The following is a 20,829-nucleotide window of genomic DNA, read 5'->3' as shown; positions in this document are numbered from 1 at the left end:
CCAGGTGATCAAAAAGTCAGTATAAATTTGAAAACTGAATAAATCACGGAGTAATGTAGATAAAGAGGTACAAATTGACACACATGCTTGGAATGACGTGGGGTTTTATTAGAACAAAAAAAAAAAAAAATACAAAAGTTCAAAAAATGTCCGACAGATGGCGCTTCATCTGATCAGAACAGCAATAATTAGCAGAACAAAGTAAGACAAAGCATAGGTGGTGATCTTTACAGGAAATATATCCACCATCATTCCTCAACAATAGCTGTAGTCAAGGAATAATGTTGTGAACATCACTGTAAAGCATGTCCGGAGTTATGGAGAGGCATTGGCGTCGGATGTTGTCTTTCAGCATCCCTAGAGATGTCGGTCGATCACGATACACTTGCGACTTCAGGTAACCCCAAAGCCAATAATCGCACGGACTGAGGTCTGGGGACGTGGGAGGCCACGCATGACGAAAGTAGCGGCTGAGCACACGATCATCACCAAACGACGCGCGCAAGAGATCTTTCACGCGTCTAGCAATACTTTTTTTGGGTCTAATAAAACCCCATGTCATTCCAAGCATGTGTGTCAATTTTTACCCCTCTATCTACATTATTCCGTGGTTTATTAAGTTTTCAAATTTATAATGACTTTGTGATCACCGGGTATTTATTGTGGATTAAAAAAAACCTTTATATTACACAGTTTATATTTCCTAAGTAAAATTACTAATCAATTGCCCAACTATACCCCATATTATGACTGCGCGGTCTCATGTAACGCGAAATGACTGACTTTATCTACGTACCAAACACTAGAAGACACTACTTTTAAAGATGATCTATGGTGGTGTGGAACCTCAGAGGAAATAAACTAATGTAATCACAGCTGTTCACCTTTTATAGCCCTTATAAGCCGAAGCATTTTGCGACATCACCGTATGTACTGCGTCCGATGGGTCGAAGTGATGGTTCTCGTACTCGTCTGCGACGATGGAAGAACTCCAGCCACAAATAAACTCTTTCAAACACTAGGACGGCAGAAGGTGTTCCTCTCACCTGCGTCCAAGATTTTCAGCGTTCGGAACTATTATCCGGTTATTAAGCAGGAGCAACACCTGTGCGGGCCTTCCACCCAGAGCTTGAGTTCTGCCTGCTGTTTCATCTCCACTGGAGTTCCAACCTCTACTAGTATTGGCAATCATTCATTACACCGTTTTTATAATAAAGACACTCCGTCACCTTTCATGCAATAAGCGTTAACAATTATTTACAAGACGTACGTGACAATTTCCGTCTCCTTTATACACTCCTGGAAATTGAAATAAGAACACCGTGAATTCATTGTCCCAGGTAGGGGAAACTTTATTGACACATTCCTGGGGTCAGATACATCACATGATCACACTGACGGATCCACAGGCACATAGACACAGGCAACAGAGCATGCACAATGTCGGCACTAGTACAGTGTATATCCACCTTTCGCAGCAATGCAGGCCGCTATTCTCCCATGGAGACGATCGTAGAGATGCTGGATGTAGTCCTGTGGAACGGCTTGCCATGCCATTTCCACCTGGCGCCTCAGTTGGACCAGCGTTCGTGCTGGACGTGCAGACCGCGTGAGACAACGCTTCATCCAGTCCCAAACATGCTCAATGGGGGACAGATCCGGAGATCTTGCTGGCCAGGGTAGTTGACGTACACCTTCTAGAGCACGTTGGGTGGCACGGGATACATGCAGACGTGCATTGTCCTGTTGGAACAGCAAGTTCCCTTGCCGGTCTAGGAATGGTAGAACGATGGGTTCGATGACGGTTTGGATGTACCGTGCGCTATTCAGTGTCCCCTCGACGATCACCAGTGGTGTACGGCCAGTGTAGGAGATCGCTCCCCACACCATGATGCCGGGTGTTGGCCCTGTGTGCCTCGGTCGTATGCAGTCCTGATTGTGGCGCTCACCTGCACGGTGCCAAACACGCATACGACCATCATTGGCACCAAGGCAGAAGCGACTCTCATCGCTGAAGACGACACGTCTCCATTCGTCCCTCCATTCACGCCTGTCGCGACACCACTGGAGGCGGGCTGCACGATGTTGGGGCGTGAGCGGAAGACGGCCTAACGGTGTGCGGGACCGTAGCCCAGCTTCATGGAGACGGTTGCGAATGGTCCTCGCCGATACCCCAGGAGCAACAGTGTCCCAAATTTGCTGGGAAGTGGCGGTGCGGTCCCCTACGGCACTGCGTAGGATCCTACGGTCTTGGCGTGCATCCGTGCGTCGCTGCGGTCCAGTCCCAGGTCGACGGGCACGTGCACCTTCCGCCGACCACTGGCGACAACATCGATGTACTGTGGAGACCTCACGCCCCACGTGTTGAGCAATACGGCGGTACGTCCACCCGGCCTCCCACATGCCCACTATACGCCCTCGCTCAAAGTCCGTCAACTGCACATACGGTTCACGTCCACGCTGTCGCGGCATGCTACCAGTGTTAAAGACTGCGATGGAGCTCCGAATGCCACGGCAAACTGGCTGACACTGACGGCGGCGGTGCACAAATGCTGCGCAGCTAGCGCCATTCGACGGCCAACACCGCGGTTCCTGGTGTGTCCGCTGTGCCGTGCGTGTGATCATTGCTTGTACAGCCCTCTCGCAGTGTCCGGAGCAAGTATGGTGGGTCTGACACACCGGTGTCAATGTGTTCTTTTTTCCATTTCCAGGAGTGTATATTCATATATACGATGTACAGCCTATCACATGATACCTAATTGTGTTTGTAAATCGCGGCAAAGTATGTGGATGAGTTCTTGTAAGATGCGAAATTATAGCCACCTTACAAAATTATAGCTCTTTTGGACAGATGTGTAGTTTTCGTGATATTTCAACGTCTTCAGTTGCAAGGCATACCCTGTATAGTACCGACAGAACCGTTGTCTGGAGAAGCGGGTCCAGGGGCGGCACTCACCAATGATGGTCTTCTTGGAGATGACCCTGAGTAGGAGGACGACCGAAGCATAGGAGATGGCGGAGCCGCAGCCGATGATGAGAGTGTTTTGGAAGCTGGTGGAGCTGATGGACACGGCACAGACGCGGGGAGCCATCTCCAGAACTGGAGGCTCCAGTGAGGCATTCTCCAGCGTCCAGGCGTCCGGCAGGACCCCCGTGGCAGTCTCGGTCCAGTTGAAGGTCTCGCTCCATGAGTTGGCAACGGAGGTATTCAGGACACTGAGGCACAAGACACAGTAGATGAGCCACTCTGACAGGATAGGTGCTGGTGCAGCATGTACGCAGCCAAGCGAGACACCTGCAGCTCAAGAGGGACCCATGTATGTGGAATGAATTGTATGCAATAGCATGACGAAATGAGAAAATATAAAAAAGCAGCAAATTAGACAAGAGAGAATACACAAATATAAGAAATGTGACTGATAGGTTGTGCAAAATGCCTATAGCAGAGACGCGAAGCTGAAGAAGAAGACATGACCAAGGGTAGAATACTTTTCATCTATAACAAGATTATCCGCTGATTGTGCATTACTTACTGAACAACCCTCGTATTTAATCGCTGGCATAGTTTAATACGAAAATATTATGGCAGCATTATGTACACTACCGGCCATTAAAATTGCTACACCAATAAGAAATGCAGATGATGAACGGGTATTTATTGGACAAATATATTATACTAGAACTGACATGCGATTACATTTTCACGCAGTTTTGGTGCATAGATCCTGAGAAATCAGTACCCAGAACAACCGCCTCTGGCCATAATAACGGCATTGATACGCCTGGGCATTGAGTCAAACAGAGCTCTGATAGCGTGTACAGGTACAGCTGCCTATGCAGCTTCAACACGATACCACAGTTCATCAAGAGTAGTGACTGGCGTATTGTGACGAGACAGTTTCTCGGCCACCATGGACCAGACGTTTTCAGTCGGTGAGAGATCTGGAGAATGTGCTGGCCAGGGCAGCAGTAGAACATTTTCTGTATCCAGAAAGGCCCGTACAGGACCTGCAACATGCGGTCGTGCATTATCCTGCTGAAATGTTGGGTTTCGCAAGGATCGAATGAAAGGTACAGCCACGGGTCGTAGCACATCTGAAATGTAACGTCCACTGTTCAAAGTGCCGTCAATGCGAAAAGGAGTTGACCGAGACGTGTAACCAATGGCACCCCATACCATCACGCCGGGTGATACGCCAGTATGGCGATGACGAATACACGCTTCCAATGTGCGTTCACCGCCATGTCGCCAAACACGGATGCGACCATCATGATGCTCTAAACAGAACCTGGATTCATCCGAAAAAATGACATTTCGCCATTCGTGCACCCAGGGTCGTCGTTGAGCACACCATCGCAGGCGCTCCTGTCTGTGATGCATCGTCAAGGGTAACCCAGCTGATACTCCGTGCTGCTGCAAACGTCGTCGAACTGTTCGTGCAGATGGTTGTTGTCTTGCAAACGTCCCCATCTGTTGACTCAGGGATCGAGACGTGGCTGCACGATCCGTTACAGCCATGCGGATAAGACGCCTGTCATCTCGACTGCTAGTGATACGAGGCCGTTGGGATCCAGCACGGCGTTCCGTATTACCCTCCTGAACCCACCGATTCCATATTCTGCTAACAGTCATTGGATCTCGACCAACGCGAGTAGCAATGTCGCGATACGTAAACCGCAATCGCGATAGGCTACAATCCGACCTTTATCAAAGTAGGAAACGTCATGGTACGCATTTCTCCACCTTATACGAGGCATCACAACAACGTTTCACCAGGCAACGCTGGTCAACTGCTGTTTGTGTATGAGAAATCGGTTGGAAACTTTCCGCATGTCAGCACGTTATAGGTGTCGCCACCGGTACCAACCTTGTGTGAGTGCTCTGGAAAGCTAATCATTTGCACATCACAGCATCTTCTTCCTGTCGGTTAAATTTCGCGTCTGTAGCACTTCATCTTCGTGGTGTAGCAATTTTAATGGCCAGTAGTGTATAATGCAATGCATACAAAACCTTAGAAGAGGCTCTTATCTACCACTCGATGTGGAATATCATGCACACTTGTCTAGTAAGGTTAAAAACAAGTCGAGATGTTCTCAGATATCTTCAGCACCCTGAGAATTCGTTTGGCAGAGCGCTTGGTGGAAGAGTGGGCTGGACTCACCTGGGCAGACTGGCCTGTCCAGCGAAGGGCGCCTGCTGCTGGCCAGCCAAGATGGCGATGACGTCACACACGCTGGCCTCGTGGTCCGGGTACATGGACTGGAAGTCCGTCATGCGCGTCATCAGGTCAGGCAGCCACAGGAAGAAGCCACCGGAGCTGCGAAGAGAGCGCAGTTTGACAAGACACAGTTGCTGGAGACTAGGTTACATGAAAGACAAATCAGAAAGTTACTACCACTTTACTTTTTTTTTTTTTTTGAGTCATCAGTCTTCTGACTGGCTTGATGCAACCTGCCCTGAATTCCTGTCCTGTGTCAGCCTCTTCATCTCAGAGTAGCACTTGCTACCTACCTCTTCTGCTATTTGCTGGATTTCCATCTCTGTCTTCCTCTACAGTTTTTTACCCTCTACAGCTCCTAGTACCATGGAAGTCATTCCCTGATGTCCTATTCTGCTGTCATTCTGTCCCATCTCTTTCTCAATGTTTTCCACATATTCCTTTCCTCCCCAATTCTGCGCAGAACCTCCTCATTCCTTACCTTATTAGTCCACCTAATTTTCCACATTCATGCATAACAAATGGCTCTGAGCACTATGGGACTTAACATCTGAGGTCATCAGTCCCCTAGAACTTAAACCTAAGTAACCTAAGCACATCACACACATCCGTGCCCGAGGCAGGATTCGAACCTGCGACCGCAGCAGTCCCTCGGTTCCGGACTGAAGCGTCTAGAACAGCTCGGCCACCGCGGCCGGCCATGTATAACACCACATCTCAAATGATTCGACAGTCTTCTGTTACGGTTTTCCCACAGTCCATGTGGATGTAAGGTAGCATTTATGTTAAGTCAAGATATAAGCTGTCTTAGTTTCGAATTTCATCCAAATCCGTCCATCCGTTTTAACGTGAAGGAGTAACGAACATAGCAACACATACACACACACGTACAAACTTTCGCGTTTATAATACAACGGGCTAGTCACCTGAAACGTGCACCGCAAATATTGCGGAAATTTAAAGCGATGAGCGGTTTTCACAGAATGGGTTGGTCATTAGGGGCCCGTCAAGAGATTGTAATAATATGAGGGTGAAACTTCCTGGCAGATTAAAACTGTGTGCCCGACCGAGACTCGAACTCGGGACCTTTGCCTTTCGCGGGCAAGTGCAAAGGTCCCGAGTTCGAGTCTCGGTCGGGTACACAGTTTTAATCTGCCAGGAAGTTTCATATCAGCGCACACTCCGCTGCAGAGTGAAAATCTCATTCTGGAAAAAATATGAGGGTGGTTTGAAATGTTCTCTGAACGGAATAGAAAAAAAGTACTAAATCACTGAAACGTTTTTTTTTTATTTTTGCATGTAGTCTCCTTGTAGATTAATGTACTTGGTCCAGCGATGATCCACAACCTTGATCCCATCTCGAAGATGAGTTTCCTCCAGGTCTGCAAAATAGTTGTCCGGCTGTCAATTCTTCGGTTGTAGTGAATCTTCTGACGGGGCCATATCAGGAGAATAAGGCGGGTGTGGCAACAATCCATACCTTGGTTCGTGTAATTTTGCCATGGCAACGGCACGCGTGACATCAGGTCCGGCAGCCACAGGAAGAAGCCCCCGGAGCTGCGCAGAGAGTGCAGTTTGACAAGACACAGACTAGTTTATTTCGTTATTAAACATAAACCAAAATGTTACTACCACTTTACTTTTTTTTTGAGTCTTCAGTCTTTGGTTTGATGCAAGCCGCCCCGAATTCCTCACTTGTGTCAACCTCTTCATCTCAGAGTAGCACTTGCAACCTACGTCTTCACTTATTTGCCGGATTTCCATATCTGTCTTCCTCTATTGTTTGTTACCCCCTACACCTCCCTCTACTACCGTAATATATTGACAGGTGTCCCATCATCCTGTCCCACCTCCTTGTCATTGTTTCCCACATACAGGTTGTAAATTTTAAGTTGACAAACCAGAATAACTCGATAATTAAGCTTCACACGAAAAAATGTGTAGAATCCAAAGTTGATTATTTTTGAGGGGGACATCTTCTAGTACTGAAATTAGCCCACCACCCCACGCTCCTGGGGGTGGGGCGGGAGCCAGCTTTAAAATTTCAAATGGGAACCCTCATTTTTTTATTACAGAATCAGATTCTACATAAAAAACTACGTACATTTTCTCTTAAGCATTTGTTTTGATTATTGGTAGTTCGCACTGTAATTCAAGAAAATCCATGTTCTCATTTTTGCGTCGAAAATGGTTGCAACCCTTGTTCACAGTACGAGCAGCCCTTAGCGGCTCGCCGTCTCACAACTGTTCATGACGTCGCCTTTCCGGCTTATATCCTTTTTTTAATATGTGACTTGTAAGTACTGCGTCTTTTCGAGTCAGTACAAACTTTTTTATTAATGTACTATATACCTAATATGTTTTACAACAGTTAGTCTAATACTGAAGACGACTTAATATTTGTGACCGAGGGCTTATTTGTTCCAATATAAATAAAAATACTTATTTACTCCACAAATTTTGATTCGCTAAAACTAAAACTATCCCTCTCTCCCCATAGGGTGAGGTTTGAGAGAGAGGAATTAGAGTTTTACAAATGTTGACCCAAATATTAATTTTTTCCGCACATTCGGATAAGTTTTGTTTGTTTCGTGGTCTTGAGGCCACACAACTTTTAATTATCAAACAAATCATCTGACTAGCTGACTAACTAACCAAACATCCTACTTACTAACGAGTGAACTCATTTCTTATTTATCCTTAACCATTTTTTACCCAAAAATGAGAACATGAATTTTTTTTTTAATTACAGCACCAACTACCAACAATAAAAACAAATATTTAATGTAAGATGTACGTAGTTTTTTTATATAGAATCTGATTCTGAAATAAAAAATGTGGGTTCCCATTTGAAATTTTAAAGTTGCCTCCCGCCCCACCCGCAGGGGCCTGCGGTGGCGGGTTAATTTTAGTACTATAAGATGTCCCCCTCGAAAATAATCAACTTTGGATTCTACACATTTTTTTGTGTGAAGCTTATTTTTCGAGTTATTCTGGTTTGTCAACTTAAAATTTACCCTTTATATCCACCCGCAGCAATTCTCTAAGGAACTTCCTCATTCTTTACCTTATTAGTACAACTACTTTCACACATTCTTCTGTAACACATCTGAAATGCTTCAATTCTCTTCCGTCCCGGTTTTCCCACGGTTGATGTTCTGTATATTATTCACAAGAATAATATGCAGAAGAATGAAAAGAAAATTGAGGATGTGTCAGATGATAAGTTTGGCTTTAGGAAAGTAAAGGCACCAGAGAGGCAGTTCCGACGTTGCGGTTGATAATACGAGCAAGACTGAAGAAAAATCAAGACACACTCATGGATGCATCAGCTGTTCAACTGATCGTGCGATAACTCTCGCACTTGTCAGCTCTTGCAGTCTTTGGAATTGTGTGGTTGATACTTTTCCGAAAGTGGGACGGTATATCGCCAGACCCATACATTCTACACACCAACGTGAATACTCGCTTTGTTGCCTCTTCCCCCCAATCGATCATATGTGGGCATTTTAGCGGGAGCCCGAACGATGTATTTCAGCAGTACTGACAGTCGTCGAGAGCGTGATGTTGCCACTGTAGAAATTCGACGAGGCCGATGCAGTGTTGGGAGAGAGGTCTGCTGGCTGAAGGGCGCCGTATGGACCTACAAGCTGAAGTTACGGTTTCTAGGTAAATGCAGGGCAACTATTCGAAACGCTAAGTACGTCAGCCACACAACTCCAAACGTTGCAAGAGCCGTCAAGTGCGGGAATTATAGGACAATCAGCTTAACAGCTCATGCATCCAAGTTGCTGAGAAGAATAATTTACAGAAGAATGGAAAAGAAAATTGAGAATTTGTTAGAGGACGATCAGTTCCGCTTTAGGAGCGGTAAAGCCACCAGAGAAGCAATTATGATGTTGCGGTTGATACTGGAAGCAAGATTAAAGAAAATCAAGACACATTCAAAGGATTTGTCTACCTGCAAAAACCTTTCGACAATGTAAATTGGTCAAAGACCTTCGAAATCCTAAGAAAAATAGGAAATACGGGTAACATAAAAGAGCCAAGAGGGAACAGTAAGAATGGAAGACAAAGAAGGAAGTGCTCGGATTATGAAGGTTTTAAGGCGGGAATGTAGTCTTTCACCACTACTTCCCAATCTCTGTATCGAAGAAGCAATGTCTGGAATAAAAGAATGGAATTAAAATTGAAGGCGAAAGGATATCAATGATAAGATTCGATGATGTCATTGCTATCTACAGTGAAAGTGAAGAATAATTACAAGATCTGCTGAATGGAATGAAGAGTCTAATGTGTAGGGAACGTGGATTGAGAGCAAACCAAAGAAAGACGAAAGTAATGAGAAATTGAGAAAATGAGAAGAGCGAGAAACTTAACATCGTAATTGGTGATCCTGAAGTAGACGAAGTTAAGGAATTCTGTTATATACCAGCAAAATAACCCATGATGGATGGAGCAACGAAGACGTGAACGGTAGACAAGCTTTGGCAAAAAAATAAAAAATAAAAAAAAAATGTTCAAGTGTGTATGAAACCTTATGGGACTTAACTGCTGAGGTCACCAGTCCCTAAGCTTACACACTACTTAACCTAAATTATCCTAAGAACAAACACACACGCACCCATGCCCGAGAGAGGACTCGAACCTCCGCCGGGACCAGCCGCACAGTCCATGACTGCAGCGCCTTAGACCGCTCGGCTAATCCCGCGCGGGAACAAGCTTTGGCAAAAGGCGCATTCCTGGCCAAGAGAAGTCAACTAGTATCAAACATAGGCCTCAAACTGAGGAAGAAATTTCTGAGAATGTACGTTTGGAGCACAGCACTGTGTGGTGGTGAAACACAGACTGTGGTAAAACCAGGACAGAAGAGACCCAAAGCACCTGAGATGTGGTGCTACAGATGAAAGTTGAAAATTAAGTGTGGTGATGAGGTAAGGAATGAGGAGATTCTGCGGAGAATCAGCAAGGAATGGAATATAAGCGAGACATTGACAAGAAGAAGGGATAGGGTGGTAGGGCAGCTGTTAAGACATCATGGGATGAATCTGATAGTACTAGAGGGAGCTATAGTGGATAAAAACTGTAGTGGAGAGACTGGAATACATCCATCAAATAATTGAGGACATAGGTTTCACATGCTACTCCGGGATGAAGAGGCTTGCACAGGAGAGGAATTCGTGGTGGGCAGCATCAAACCAGTCGGAAGACCAATGACTAAAAGAAAAAAAAAGGAAAAGGGGGATTACATCACAAACTTAGAGCCATGGCACACCAAGTCATCTCAAGTCTACTCCAGCAGCACAATAGAGTCCTGCACAGGGGCAAAGATTCAGATCCCCTACTCACCATCCATCTTATGGCATCACAGGACGTGGAAATGGAAATGAGCGTTTGGCGTCATTGGTTGAAAGGCCCCTTACGGGGCAAAACCGGCCGCCTTGGTGCAGGTCTTAATGACATTGGACGCCACATCAGGCGACCATCACAGGACATGTACTGCTGCCATTGTGTATCTTGGCCAAGGACTGCGAAGACAGGATGAGAGAAATTAGGACACATAAGGATAAATATAAACAATCGTTTTTCTCGTGTTGTATTTGGTGGGAGCAGAAAGGAGATCACTAGTACAACGTACCCTCTGCTGTGCACCATACAGAGGATTCCATAATATGTATGTAGATATAGATGTGGATGATGTTGCACTGCGTGAGAAGATTGGGGTCGGCACACTCATCTTCAAGGTTGTGGTCAAAGCACACTGTAGGCCCTTCACTTCTGTGAAAGGGACCAGAGAACAAACACTCCCCGAAAATTTTTGTGTCATGCCGCATCATTGATCAGATAATGGAAGGATGCTTGGGCTGCTATTAACGCCGCAATGCAAATGGCCTTGGTGCTGTGATCTGCAAACATGGACTGGTGGTGGCTGGCATCCCATTGAATTAGGCGATAACTCGTGGTCCTGCACTATCCTGGATGATCATCGTCGGCGAGTATGGTGGTAAGGCGGATGTTAGTCCTAAAGTGGTGGTGTGGGGAGCCACAATATATAACTTCAGGTCACCGTTGATTGTGATTGAGAGAAATGTGATGGCATGATGATACATCACAGACATCCTGTGTCCTTGTGTTACCTCTCGCGTGACAGTATCGTGGTGCCATATTTCAACAGCAAAATGCTCATCCACACATGGATATCCAGAATGCTGTGCCATCTTGGCATCACAAGAATGTGTTCAGTCTCCCTGTAGTGACAAGCATTTGGCTGTCAGACCCTACCAAGTGAGAAACGGATTTCCCATTTACGTAGGGTATGCTGGTGTTGTGTCTGTAGTTTATCTGCAAACGGTAAGTGACTGCAATAGATGGATCATGTCAAATGTGGCCGGCCGGAGTGGCCAAGCAGTTCTAGGCGTTTCAGTCTGGAACCGCGCGACTGCTACGGTCGCAGGTTCGAATCCTGCCTCGGGCATGGATGTGTGTGATATCCTTAGGTTAGTTAGGTTTAAGTAGTTCGAAGTTCTAGGGGACTGATGACCTCAGAAGTTGAGTCCCATAGTGCTCAGAGCCATTTGAACCATCTTTTTTTTTGTCAAATGTGTGTCGCATGATGGTGAGAGAGGGGAGAGGGTTTGGAATTTCATCCAGGTCACTGGCACAATCTCTGATGATCAGGAACTGTACACCACCGCCAACTTTCCTCTGGGCTCTGTCCCAGTACTGATACTGGAGATTCCTCTAACACCAGGGAGTGAACCAAACACCTCAGAAACGCACAGGTGGACGCTAGCTACTGTAGCTACATGGAGCCACTGAAGTTTTGCACAACCTGGTAAAAGTCAGCCCTGCAGTGAATGGTCTCTTGGTTTCTGTTACAGTATTAAATGGTCTGCCTAAAAAAATGTTTCCATATACTGACTTTGGCTACAAGCGCCTCCATCTGTAGAACACCTACCTGGCATAAAGTCCAAACTGGATGAGGCAGCCGAGCAGCGTGTAGGGCAAGAAGGGAGTCTTGAACAGCGGATATGTCTGCCTCCACATGTGGCGTGCGATGTACAGTGGCGACTTGGGGTTCCCGGCCACTGTTGTGGATGACTGAAGGTCCTTCTGTAGGGCCAACACCTGGCGAAAGATACAACAGGACAGCTAGAGGGACTACATGCATACTGGACATTCATTCACATGTATTTTTTAAATCTGCCACATCTGATAGCCAGGCTCACTGAAAAAAGAGGAAGGATTGCCTTAATGGCTAATACTGAAAAAGTATGCAGGAAGAAATTTCTAAATATGGAATAATTCTGAAAAATTCCAAAATAAATGGGGAATAAAAAGTATTAGAATTTAATGTTGTGTTAATGAGGGCACTAGAAACAGAACAGATTGGAGAACAAAATCAGCTGTAAGTTTCTCCAGGGACCTATTACAGATTTCACTTCAAGCGATTAAACCACTGAAAACTACTTTTGAATACCTCGTGGGAGTGAACAGTGATCAATGTGTTACAAATACTTACTATCAAAAACAGTCTTGATCACAATTTATTTATTACAGTGACTGGTTTCGATCACTACTGTCGTCATCTTCAGACCAATGAGTAAGAACCTCACTACTAGTGGTTTGCCACCAAAAGGAGGTTCTTACTCATTGATCTAAAGATGACAACAGTAGTGGTCGAAACCGGTCACCATAATAAATAAATTGTGATGAAGACCGTTTTTGATAGTATATATATATATATATATATATATATATATATATATATATATATATATATATATATATATATATATATCGCTCACACATCTGTTTGACGCATTTCCTCCTCCCTTTCTCTGTGTCTACCTATTGATCTTCTCTCTCCTACTCTCCTACCTCCATCTGTCAATCTCCCCATTCTCTACCCACTCTCTCTCTTAATCTCCTCCTCCCACTTTCTTTGTCCATTTCCTTCATCTCTCTGACCATATTTCGCTCACCCTCCATCCATCAGTATCCTCCACCCACTCTCCCTTTCCAACTTCCTCTCTTCCTTTTCCACCTCCCTTCCTCCCCTTTCTCTGTCCATTTCATCCTCCCCTCGCTCTGTTCAACACCTCCTCTATCCATCTCAACCTGTCCCCAGCCATGCTCACCGTCATGTGTAGTACCTTCAATACAGTTCAATAACACAAGTCGGTACTACCCTCACAACATCCCTGTCATGCAAGGTAGCCTACATGTCAGGGGCTTAAAATCATTTTTTTGCCCCCAATGTACAGGCCGCCATGTAAAGCAGGACGATGAAGCAGGGCAATACTACTCCAACACAAGACACCTGTCATGCAGGTAAATCTACATGTTGTGTCTCATAAAACCTTTTTTGCCCTTGACAGGTAGGTTGCCTTGCTAAGCCAATACTGTTCCCATACAACATGTCTGTTATACAGATTACATTATATACCAGGAGCTTGAAAAAACATATTTTCCGCCAATGTCTCCACTCCCACTGGAGATAGGAGGTTGTACTCTTTGCGGTGCTGATACTCAAGAGGCCTGCAGTTTTTGTACCAAATGTGGCCAACTCGATCAGATGTTTGGGAGGAGATCTCAGACATTCACTCAGCTATGCACATATACATATATATATTCATTCATTCTAATCCACTGATATGTGTCTTTTCCTTTGTCCTTTATGTTGTTTTTGTGCAGTTGTCTTCTGAAACGCCTGATGTATTTATGAGTAGGCCTGTACATTTCTCCCTCTTAAGAGAGCACACTTACTGCTTTTGAGCGCTATGCATGGTGTGTAACTGGAACCTTGCAGTCATCTGACCGTACACAACTGATGTAAGCTATCACACTGAAATGATTTGAATGTACCAGCCAGTTGCATGGGACAAGTCCAGTAATGTGCATTGAGATGGAGATGTGACACTATGTCAGAAGGATGTAATGTTTTTTCTTACTTACACGTGTGCCAGAAGGAACAGACACTGTTGAAGATCCACAGGTATATGAAATACTTATCCACTGACTAATTTCGTTGACATTGGCTGTGTTAGGTAGAGACTTACAAGCCAATTGCTTACATATGGAAATTTGTGCCAGTTTGACAGCTGGCCCAGATTTCCTGCTTATCGCGAGCGATCGACTTAATCACTTCGACTATCCGTGCACGCTTCCCGCACTGACCCAGACCTCTATATGTGGCACTGCCTACATCCTTATATTGTAGTCTGTCCTTGCAGTTATGCATGTAAGTACTATAAGTCCAGTCATGCATATGAAGATAGCAACATGGTTTCGGTTCCTCGTTGTCTCATTTACACTGTTGCAAGAATCAAAGTAACATGAAGATAGCGGACTACGACAGAAGGATGTAAAACGTGTAACATATGGAGGATTGGGTCAGTCGATTGAGTGTGCACGGATAGGTTCAAATGGCTCTGAGCGCTATGGGATTTAACATCTAAGGTCATCAGTCTCCTAGAACTTAGAACTACTTAAACTTAATAAAGCTAAGGACATCACACACATCCATGTCAGAAGCAGGATTCGAACCTGTGACCATAGCAGTCGCTCGGTTCCGAACTGAAGCACCTAGAACCGCTCGGCCACGGCGGCCGGCGTGCACGGATAGCTGGTTAAGGTGGCCACTGAATGGCTCGAATTTTCATATGTAGTTCGACAGATAATATAGGTGATGTCAAGTTTGCACTCAACGAATAAATTTTGAAGAGATTATGTTTAGATGTGCTCATGATCACACTGTGAATGGGCGTCCTAGTTTCGTTCGTGCATTAAATTGGAATGCCCACATCTGCATCTGTTTCTATATTCCACAAGCCACATTACGATGTGTGTCAGAGGGTACTTCTGTTCCCCCATTTGCTGTTCCAACCACGTGGGAAGAATGTTTCTCTGTATACCTCTGTATGATCTCTAATGTCTCTCATTTTCTTGTCGTGGTCATTTCGTGATATGTATGTGCAAGGAAGTAATGTGTTGATCGACTCTTTCCGCAAACGTATTGTTCCAGAAATTCTAATGGTAATCTCTTTGTGACATGAAACGCCTCTGCCATAACATCGGCCACTAGAGTTTGTTGAACATCTCTGTAATGCCAGAATGAGATTTTCACTCTGCAGCGGAGTGTGCGCTGATACGAAACTTCCTGGCAGATTAAAACTGTGTGCCCGACCGGTAGGGCACACAGTTTTAATCTGCCAGGAAGTTTCATCTCTGTAATGGTTTCGCGCTGATTAAACGATCTACTGAGGAAACGGGTTGCTCCTCATTGGATAGTCTCGAGTTCTCCTGGCCTTAAGATCCAATCTGGTGAGACTAAATAGGCAATAACTAAATAAATAAAAGGAACTGTCTCTCAATGCCCACCCACACAGTGTGTCACATAGCTTTACCCTGTGCCCCACTGTGCTTCCGCCCCAGTATATACAGGGTGAGTCACCTAACGTTACCGCTGGACATATTTCGTAAACCACATCAAATACTGACGAACCGATTCCACAGACGGAACGTAAGGAGAGGGGCTAGTGCAATTGTTTAATACAAACCATACAAAAATGCACGGAAGTATGTTTTGTAACACAAACCTACGTTTTTTAAATGGAACCCCGTTAGTTTTGTTAGCACATCTGAACATATAAACAAATACGCAATCAGTGCCGTTTGTTGCATTGTAAAATGTTAATTACATCCGGAGATATTGTAACCTAAAGTTGACGCTTGAGTACCACTCCTCCGCTGTTCGATCGTGTGTATCGGAGAGCACCCAATTACGTAGGGATCCAAAGGGAACGGTGCTGGACCTTAGGTACAGAAGAGACTGGAACAGCACATTACGTCCACATGCTAACACATTTTATTGGTCTTTTTCACTGACGCACATGTACATTACCATGAGGGGTGAGGTACACGTTCGACGGGCGTTTCATAGGACGTGGAGGACGCACAAATTGGCCAGCCCGTTCTCCTGATCTTACACCTCTGGACTTCTTTCTGTGGGGTACGTTAAAGGAGAATGTGTACCGTGATGTGCCTACAACCCCAGGGGATATGAAACAACGTATTGTGGCAGCCTGCGGCGACATTACACCAGGTGTACTGCGGCGTGTACGACATTCATTACGCCAGAGATTGCGATTGTGTGCAGCAAATGATGGCCACCACATTGAACATCTATTGGCCTGACATGTCGGGGCACGCTCTATTCCACTCCGTAATTGAAAACGGAAACCACGTGTGTACGTGTACCTCACCCCTCATGGTAATGTACATGTGCGTCAGTGAAAAAGACCAATAAAAAGGTGTTAGCATGTGGACGTAATGTGCTGATCCAGTCTCTTCTGTACCTAAGGTCCATCACCGTTCACTTTGGATCCCTACGTAATTCGGTGCTCTCCGATGCACACGATCGAACAGCGGAGGAGTGGCACTCAAGCGTCAACTTTAGGTTACAATATCCCCGGATGTATTTAACATTTTACAATGCAACAAACGGCACTGATTACGTATTTGTTTATATGTTCAGATGTGCTAACAAAACTAACGGGGTTCCATTTAAAAAAACGTAGGTTTGTGTTAAAAAACATACTTCCGTGCATTTTTTATGGTTTGTATTAACCCATTACACTAGCCCCTCTCCTCACGTTCGGTCCGTGGAATCGGTTCGTCAGTATTTGATGTGGTTTACGAAATATATCCAGCGGTAATGTTATGTGACTCACCCTGTATATATATATATATATATATATATATATATATATATATATATATATACTGATGGTGGTACTGACTCACCGGGAACGTGTCTGGGGGCACGGAGTTGTTGGCGGAGAACATGTGCCGCAGCACGGCCAGCGCCTCCTGGTGGCGGCCGGCCACCAGCAGGAACTTGGGGCTCTCGACCATCAGGGTCCTCAGCAGCACCAGGGTGAGCGCACTCAGCGCCGCGCCCAGCAGCAGGAAGGCCCGCCACGAGCTCAGCCGCAGGCCGCCGCCCAGGGGCACGTCCCACGGCTGGGGGATCACCACCCACGCCACCGCTGCAAATCACACACGGCGCTTTAAACGTGCTGACGTATACCAGGTGATCAAAAGAGTCAGTATAAATTTGAAAACTGAATAAACCACGGAATAATGTAGATAGAGAGGTACAAATTGACACACATGCTTGGAATGACATGGGGTTTTATTGGAACCAAATGGCACTTCATCTGATCAGAATAGCAATAATTAGCATAACAAAGTAAGACAAAGCAAAGGTGATCATCTTTACAGGAAATGCTCAATATGTCCACCATCATTATGCTCAATATGTCCACCATCATTCCTCAACAATAGCTCTAGTCGAGGAACAATGTTGTGAACAGCAGTGTAAAGCATGTCCGGAGTTACAGTGAGGCATTGGCGTCGGATGTTGTCTTTCGGCATCCCTAGAGATGTCGGTCGATCACGATACAATTGCGACTTCAGGTAACCCCGAAGCCAATAATCGCACAGACTGAGGTCTGGGGACCTGGGAGGCCAAGCATGACGAAAGTGGCGACTGAGCACATTATCATCACCAAGCGACGCGCGCAAGAGATCTTTCACGTGTCTAGCATTATGGGGTGGAACGTCATCCTGCATAAACATCATACGTTCCAGCAGGTGTTTATCAGCCAGGCTGGGGATGATGCGATTCTGTAACATATCGGCGTATCTCTCACCCGTCACGGTAGCAGTTACTGACGTTTTGCTGTCCAGGGCCATCTGTCGGACATTTTGTGAACTTTGTTTTTTTTTTTTTTTGTTCTAATGAAACCCCATGTCATTCCAAGCATGTGTGTCAATTTTTAACTCTCTATCTACATTATTCTGTGGTTTATTAAGTTTTCAAATTTATACTGACTTTTTGAGCACCTGGTAAATTGAAAGCCAACATATATTGTGGAGTTTGTCCGCAGGTCGTGGTCTAGTGGCTAGCATTGCTACCTCTGGCTGATGGGGTCCTGGGTTCGATTCCAAGCCAGGTTGGGAATTTTTCTCTACCCGGGGACTGGGTTTTGGGTTATCCTCATCATTTAATCACCTTCCTTACCATTCGAACTTTCGTCTGTAATACGCAGGGTGGTGACAGGAAGGGCATCTGGCAACGCCTTAAATTAACCATGCCAAATCCGTTTGTAACTACGCCAAACCTGTGTCAATGTGTGCCATGGCCACAAGCAAAAGAAGAAGAACATACAGTGTGGAGTTTCACGCCACTTCATTGTGGGTGTGGTGAAACATTTTGATTATTTTTACTATCTGACAGGAGATAATCAACAGGATTGTATCTCTCTATCCATCGCCTCCTCCACCTCACCCTCTCTCTATCCATCTCCGCCTTCTCCTTTTCTCTGTCCATATCCTGTCATCTGTCGATCTCCTGCTCCTCCCTGTGTTACTTTCCTCCTCCCTCTGCCTCTTTCCATCCTCTCCTCCCCTTGTATAAGAGACATCGTTTTGAAATGAAAAAAAGACGTGCTAAGGTATCTCAAAAATTTAATTTTTACATGAAAACCTGTATCTTAATCTATAGTACTGGCCATTAAAATAGCTACACCATGAAGATGAAGTGCTACAGACGCGAAATTTAACCGACAGGAAGAAGATGCTGTGATATGCAAATGATTAGCATTTCAGAGCATTCACACAAGGTTGGCGCCGGTTGACATCTACAACGTACTGACATGAGGAGAGTTTACAACCCATTTCTCATACACAAACAGCAGTTGACCACCGTTGCCTGGTGAAACGTTGTTGTGATGCCTCGTGTAAGGAGAAGAAATGCGTACCATCACGTTTCCGACTTTGATAAAGATCGGATTGTAGCCTATCGCGATTGCGGTTTATCGTATCGCGACATTGCTGCTCACGTTGGTCGAGATCCAATGACTGTTAGCAGAATATGGAATCGGTGGGTTCAGGAGGGTAATACGGAACGCCGTGCTGGATCCCAACGGCCTCGTATCACTAGCAGTCGAGATGACAGGCATCTTATCCGCATGGCTGTAACGGATCGTGCAGCCACGTCTCGATCCCTGAGTCAACAGATGGGGACGTTTGCAAGACAACAACCGTCTGCACGAACAGTTCGACGACGTTTGCAGCAGCACGGACTATCAGCTCGGAGACCATACCTGCGATGGTGTACTCAACGACGAACCTGGGTGCACGAATAGCAAAACGTTGTTTTTTCGGATGAATCCAGGTTACATTTTACAGCATCATGATGGTCGCATCCGTGTTTGGCGACATCGCGGTGAACGCACATTGGAAGCATGTGTTAGTCATTGGCATACTGACGCACACTTGGCGTGACGGTATGGGGTTCCATCGGTTACACGTTCAGCAGGATAATGCACGACCGCATGTTGCAGGTCCTGTACGGGCCTTTCTGAATACAGAAAACGTTCGTCTGCTGCCCTGGCCAGCACAGTCTCCACATCTCTCACCAATTGAAGACGTCTGGTGAATGGTGGCCGAGCAACTGGCTCGTCACAATACGCCAGTCACTACTCTTGATGAACTGTGGTATCGTGTTGAAGCTGCATGGACAGTTGTACCTGTACACGCCATTCAAGCTCTGTTTGACTCAATGCCCAGGCGTATCAAGGCCGTTATTACGGCCATAGGTGGTTGTTCTAGGTACTGATTTCTCAGGATCTATGCACCGAAATTGCGTGAAAATGTAATCACATGTCAGTTCTAGTATAATATATTTGTCCAATGAATACCCGTTTATCATCTCCATTTCTTCTTGGTGTTGCAATTTTATTGGCCAGCAGTGTACCTTTGTACATAATTTCCGTCAATATTGAGGGACTTGTCATAACGTTGTACCAGTTTTTGAATACCCTCCTCACAGAAGTCTGCCGCCTGACTTGTTAACCACTGCATCACCACTGTTTTGTCATCGCCTTGAAGACGCTGACCGCCCAGGTGTTTCTTCTAGTGCAAGAACAGACGGTAGTCACTGGGCGCAAGATCGGGGTTGTATGGAGGATGATCTAGAGTTTCCCATCGAAAAGATGTGACGAGATCTTTGGTCTGATTCGCCACATGCGGACGGGCATTGTCTTGCAGGAAAATGATGCCCTTGATCAACTTCCGTGGACAGTTACTTTGATTCTGGTGTGACGTAGGCCACCCATGTTTCATCGTCCGTTGTAATTTGGCTTAAGAAATCATCACCGTCGTTGTGGCACCGCTCAAGGAAAGTCAGTGCACTGTCTAAACGTTTGGTTTTGTGCACATCCGTCAACATTTTCGGTACCCAGCGTGCGCACAATTTACGTTAATTCAAGTGATCGGTCAGAATGCCATACAAAACACAACGAGAAACATTAGGAAAGTCATCCCGCAAGGGGGAAATCGTAAAGCGCCTGTTTTGTGTCACCTTATTGTCCACTTCCTGCACCAAACTTTCATTAACGACCGTTGTTCATCGTGCACATTTGAGCGGCCATCTTTAAATGCTCTCACCCACTTTCTTACCATTCCGTCACTCATAATGTTTTCTCCGTAAACTGCGCAGATCTCACGATGAATATCGATAGCTTTTAGGCCTTTAGCA

General features: G+C 45.5%; 1 protein-coding gene across 1 annotated transcript in view; it reads right to left on the bottom strand.

The window, feature by feature from the left end:
• The window catches only part of LOC126428294 (synaptic vesicle glycoprotein 2A-like), a 195,613-nt gene that overhangs the window by 23,290 nt on the left and 151,494 nt on the right, over window positions 1-20,829 (bottom strand). The window contains exons 6-9 of the mRNA XM_050090211.1: window positions 17,028-17,272; window positions 12,178-12,347; window positions 5,163-5,318; window positions 2,957-3,216 (exon numbers count right to left, since the gene is read on the bottom strand). Coding sequence (XP_049946168.1) covers window positions 2,957-3,216; window positions 5,163-5,318; window positions 12,178-12,347; window positions 17,028-17,272 — 831 coding nt within the window. The remainder of the gene's footprint in view (window positions 1-2,956; window positions 3,217-5,162; window positions 5,319-12,177; window positions 12,348-17,027; window positions 17,273-20,829) is intronic.

The sequence above is a fragment of the Schistocerca serialis genome, chromosome 12, assembly GCF_023864345.2.
Source record: "Schistocerca serialis cubense isolate TAMUIC-IGC-003099 chromosome 12, iqSchSeri2.2, whole genome shotgun sequence".
NCBI lineage: Eukaryota > Metazoa > Arthropoda > Insecta > Orthoptera > Acrididae > Schistocerca > Schistocerca serialis.
The sequence above is the reverse complement of the archived record's forward strand: the minus strand, read 5'-3'. Positions and strand labels throughout refer to the sequence as shown.